Source organism: Anabrus simplex, chromosome 1, assembly GCF_040414725.1.
Source record: "Anabrus simplex isolate iqAnaSimp1 chromosome 1, ASM4041472v1, whole genome shotgun sequence".
NCBI lineage: Eukaryota > Metazoa > Arthropoda > Insecta > Orthoptera > Tettigoniidae > Anabrus > Anabrus simplex.
Genome location: NC_090265.1, coordinates 1361919026 through 1361925025, shown reverse-complemented (window position 1 = coordinate 1361925025; position 6000 = coordinate 1361919026). Strand labels below are relative to the sequence as shown.

The window sequence follows — 6000 nt, the reverse complement described above, 5'->3', positions numbered from 1 at the left end:
CCCAGCGCAGTAGACCTTACTTTCTGCCGCACCACTATGGCCCCTGTCACCACCTGGCATACATTATCTGATACTCACACTAGTGACCATTTCCCAATTCTCATCACATATGGTATTCACCCACCACATTCCCAGTTTCAGACACCCTCCTGTATAAGTAACGTCCGATCTTATAAAAACTTCAATGTTTCTAACTATCAATCATACCTCAATTATATCTTGCAGCAGAAACATAAATCCCCTCTTTCCTTTTCCCTCTTACTCCCTTATTTAACCCCATATTTAAACATGTTTCATCCGTTCCGACCATTAAAAGTGACGACCCATCCACAGGAATACGAACTAAAATGGTGGGACAAAGAATGTCACGATCTTATTCATAAGCGCAAACAATTATTCAAACAATATCGCCAATCGATGACGCAGCAGCATTATTTTCAATTGCGAAACCATATCGCGAAAACAAAACTCGTCTTTAATGCAAAAAAGCGAAAAGCTTGGCAATCTTTTATTTCTCAATTAACTCCACAGCTTCCAGCAACGAAATTTTGGAACACGATCCGCATGATCACGAGAATTTTCCAATACCAATTTTCTTCTGCTAATCCGCGACAAGTTCTAGAAGATTTTTTATACACCCTTGCCCCTTGTACCGTAAATCCATTCTTTCTGCCCACCTCACAGAATAATTCTTGTTCTTTTATTTCCCTTTTGAATCCAATTACATATAATGAATTACACTCTGTATTATGTACCGTCAATAGCTCATCACCAGGACCTGATGCAATTACTTATCAAATGCTCAAGGCCTTACCCCCCCATGTCCAAATTCATTTACTCAAATATTATAATAGTATTTTAGAGACATTACAAGTACCAGCATCATGGAACGAGTTTTTCATCACACCCATCCTGAAACCAACAAAACAACCTACTGAACCTGACAATTTCCGAGGCATAGTTCTGGGATCGTGTATACGCAAAGTTTTTTGTAAAATCCTTATGAAACGAATGGCGTGGGTATTGGAATATCACTCGCTATTACCCAAGTATCAGTTTGTCTTTCGACGGGGTAATAGTACACAAGACCCTATCATTATTTTCTTACTCGACATCTTATTAGCAAAATGGCGGAAACAATCTATTGTAGCAGTCTTTTTGGATATTACAGGTGCCTATGATGCTGTGTTATTGCACATCCTCTGGGAGAAATTATTTAGTGCTGGATTCCCCATCCAATTCATTTCTATTTTAAATCAACTATTTACTAACCGCCGATTAACTATTAAATCTCCCCAATACACAATTGATAGCCGTTACACATCACAAGGTTTACCACAGGGATCGATACTCAGTGGAATTTTGTTTGCCCTTTACATGAAAGAGCTCGAATCTCTTGTGCTACCACACGCCCGTATTCTAGCTTACGCGGATGATTACGCTGACTCCCACATTGACCTTTGTAGAGACACAATATCTCGGGTTTTAAGTTTAGTCTTTCAGTGGCTAACGGCCCATGGACTTTCCCTTTCCATACCTAAATGTGCAGCGATGATCTTTACACATAAACGAACCTTTGATAAAAGCCCTATCAACTTTGACTCCTATAGCATTCCCTTGGTTTCACAACACTTATATTTAGGAATATATATCGATCAAAAACTCACATGGCAAACTCATATACGACACCTTATTAGGAAATCTGATCGTTATATCACCATTTTACGAACGGTAACGAAACGTGCATGGGGTGTTGACCCCTTGTCAGCACTACAGCTATATCATGCAACCATTCGGTCCATACTTGATTATAGCGCCCATATTATTGATTTAACCTCTAAACATAGTTTATTAGCGTTGGATCGTCTCCAATTTTCAGCACTACGTATCAGTGTGGGTGCCCTCCGCACAACACCAACTAATGCTTTATTAGTAGAAACTACGGAAGAACCACTGTACATTCGCAGGATAAAACTTTCCCAAAAATTCCTACTTAAAGATATTAGTAGAACGAACTCCCTTATTGTCCCTAAATTACAATTATTATATGAATATTATCAACAGCGTCCTCCTCCCAATCATCGGTATCCCGCCATATATATGGCTTATGCTGAAATCCACCATCTTACTGAGACTATATTTCGTACACCACGTGTTAATACGTATTCATACCACTATGATATTCAAACATTCCGTCCTTCTATTATCATTGCCCCTTCTGATGCATCATACCAATCAATGTCTGCACCTTATCCCACATTATATGCTCATAAGAAATTTAAAAGTCCCATAACTACACCAGATTACCACCTATTTACCGATGGGTCAAAATCCAATACTGGAGTCGGAGCAGCATTTTACGATCCACAACTACTCATTAGCTTTAAATATCCGTTACCTAATAATTTAACTATTTTTACAGCAGAATTATATGCCATATACCAAGCCCTCGTATATGTTCAACAGTTGCAATCCAAAAAAAATAAATATATTCAGCGATTCTCAAAGTGTTTTACAAGCTCTGCATTCACTCGCCCCTCATACAAATACATATGTCTACGAAGTCAAGTCTCTTCTATTTCGACTTGAAACATCCGGTTTTGTTATAACGCTAATATGGATTAAAGGGCATAATCGGCACGTAGGCAACGATATGGCCGATATAGCAGCGAAAGACGCCAGTGCAGATACCGCGAATATATTACAAATCAAAATTCCGATTCCTGACTTCTTTCCACATATCAAAACTGCAGCTCAACACACATGGTGCACACAATGGCGGTTATCTGCTCGTACGAAAGGCCAATATTACTATCAAATTCAACCGAGTATTCCCACTCTGCCGTGGTTTGCAAATGGTACGTATACACGACGTCACATTACCAATATTATCCGACTACGTTTTAATGATGCCTTAACCCCAGTATATTTAACTCGATTTCACATTACGAACGACCCAACTTGTTCCTGTGGAGAATCTGAGGGCGATAGTGACCACCTGTTTTTTCATTGCCCCCAATATGCACATCACCAGACCATTTTAATGCAGAAATTACTCCAAGTTCAAGTATCTTTCCCTACACGACTTTCAGTTTTGTTGCACCAACCTTCGCCTACGATCATTACTATTTTAAACGAGTACCTTGATAACACTCACATCAAATTGTAATTATGATTTAGTTTTTCAGTTGTTTTTGTTCCGACATGTTTGTGAGGTGGCACTTCTAAATGTCCATGGTGAGTAGATACTGTCTCAAGGTTTTTATTACTTTCCGATCTTGTACAGTGTAACACGTTACTCCTATTCCAGCTTACTAAGTTCTTTGTGTCCCTGCTCAGTACCGAATGTAATACCTCCATGAACCTCCTCATACCCGATATAATTTTTCTTCTTTAAGTGACTCTATCTACGTGTGATCATGCTAAAATCGGGCATTAGTGTTGTAAACGTGTGTTTTTGTGATATAAGTGTAATATATTACTGATCTTGTGACTGGGAACGAGTCTTTTGAATCCCAAATAAATATCCGCAAGACAAGACAAGACAAGTTTAAAACAACCCAGTGCCTGGACGTTGTGCGCTGCGCAGAGTCCAAGAACAAACAACGAAGTAGAAGAAGAAAATATTAATTTACTTGTTGGCAACCCTGTAAAAACACAGTTTTTGTTCTCGATGTCAGTTCTTGTTTATTATTATTATTATTTTTTTTTTCCTGTACGTATTTAATGTCCATATGTACATTTGGTTGTTATTGGGTGGCTATGAGAATCCTATTGAAGAGATGAAACATCACAGTCGGACTGTGACCAGTTTAGATGTTATAGTTATGTCAGTGATGTTGCTTGCAGCATTGTGCGTAGACAGCCAGTGTTGTGTATTACGACGTGAATTTTCTTACAATATTAATTTGGAATGACATTCTTTGTAATGAGATACGAACTGAATTAAGTGCTCGAAATTGGCATTGTTTTGAATAGTATGAGATCGAAAATTTCATAAACAATACCTGTTAACTTTTGTACTGTGTTAGTGTCTGAATAAACTATGAGTCCTGATACGAGATCGGAATCTAATAGTCCATCTCCAAGGAAACGGAGATCTCTTTCACCTGCAGTATCAGAAAGTAGACACCACAAGCGAGGTGGAAATACGTCTACAGCAAGAGATCATGATAAAGAACGTATTTCATATGATAGAAAAAGTTCGTATGATAGGTCGAGTAAGAATTCCGGAGAGGATTCCCTTGTGAGACACAAACGTCGCAGAAGTAAAAGTAATGACAGAGCCTGTGAAAAGAAGCAAGATCATGATAAAAGGAGCCGTCGTTGCAAGTCAAGTAGTTCTAATGATTCTTCTGAATCACCTTCCCCACAATGCAGTGGCAAACATGGGAAATCGTATGAGCGACACCCACTTGGTGAAAATAAGTCATTTCGACACAGAGAGGAAGTTGAGAAATACCACCGAAGTTCTAAATGGGCACAGAATGATAGAAACAGGTCATCATCTCAAGTGAAATCATTACCACCTCAGAGAAATTCAGGTGGACAACCTGATCGTTGGGCTCATGATAAGTTTTTGGAGAGTGAAGGCGGAGAGGGTGATGTTTGTAATGGTCAAGGGTACCACAACCATCGGGAGAGGTATCGTCGAGCTCAAGAGGATGATTTTATGGATCAGCGAAGACAAGAGCGAGAACGAATTGGTTTGGCTGGGGTGCCTCAGGTTTGGGGCAAATCACCTGCACAATCAGAGGAGTATGCAGTTTTTCTTAATTATTCCATGTTTTGTATAATGATCTATGTTTTCATATAAATAGGTTTCTTTTCTTTGATTCTGACTATAGGTTGTGATGGTTTTTATATGTTTTTATACTTAGAGAATAGTTTTGATGATTATATTTTCATATTGAATTGGCGTTCTTTTTGAGATTTTAACCAGAACCTTCTTTTGAACATCATGTTTTCTGTTTGGTTGATAGTAACCAATCAGTCAATTAATCAATTAATTGCCATTGATCTGAATTGTGGGCAGTTGCCCATGTGAATTTTTCCCCGTCTGTTGTTTACCTAGTCTTTACTTAATAATTAATATAAGTACACTAAACATTCTAAAAAGTCTGGAATAAAAGTACAAATGAGGTGCTCTGTGTTGTTAAAAATTTTTGGTATGATTATAAACTCATGGAATTCAGTAGGTCCTGGTAATACATAACGGTTGTGGACCGAGTGCTATGGTACTAAGAATGAACACAATGGAAACTGGCACACACATAAAAATATACAAGTATGTACAATGTCTGAGTAACAAAATGTGTAGTTACTCTCTAGAAGAAGAGTCGACTATACACTGTATCAGCTTAAGCGGAGAATTTGGCACTTGGTGTATTAAGTAACCAAGCCGTGTTAATGGGCTGTATGGTTGATTGTTGGAATTGTGCAGAATGTGAAGTTTTTGAATTCTTGTTGAGAAGAAAGTAGACATTGCGCGTGGTGGTATTAATTGGTGGAATTCTCAGTTCATAGGGGAAAACAAATTGGACCTATTAAAATTGAGGAAAGCCAGTGAAAAGCAAAGTATGCAGAAAGAGGAAAAGATTATCACAAAGTGAATGGACACTCACCTCACGCTGCGGTGTGTGTAACTTAGAGTACTGTGCTTTTTACTGGCTTTGGGCTGGGAAGACTTGGGAGTAAGGAGACTATATGCTTGACTAAGTGGTATGTTACAAAAATCGATTCCTGTAGGGAACCTGAAATATTTGTCCCAAATGAGTGAATTTATAAAACCAATATAATTTGTCCATTATTGGACATTGTAAATTTTCCAGCTAATTCATTCCTGTTGCCAGCATTTCACCCTAGTGTGCCATTTGGGATCATTTGTTGGTAACTAGCACACCTACCAAGACCGTGGAGGTCACTGCTACTTAGAGCCACCGGCAGTGTCAATGCACCATGAGAGACTTCAAATTTGTTCTGTTTCTCTAGCACTGTATG

At 38.5% G+C, this 6000-nt stretch overlaps 1 protein-coding gene across 2 annotated transcripts in view; it reads left to right on the top strand.

The window, feature by feature from the left end:
* Positions 1-3387: 3387 nt before the first annotated feature.
* LOC136858344 (NKAP family protein CG6066) overlaps positions 3388-6000 on the top strand; it is a 132631-nt gene continuing 130018 nt past the window's right edge. Inside the window, exon 1 of one of the 2 annotated variants that reach the window (XM_067137814.2) lies at positions 3388-4758. In XM_067137814.2, coding sequence (XP_066993915.1) covers positions 4046-4758 — 713 coding nt within the window. In that variant the 5' untranslated portion in view covers positions 3388-4045. The remainder of the gene's footprint in view (positions 4759-6000) is intronic. The other variant, XM_067137815.2, reaches the window with a different exon arrangement.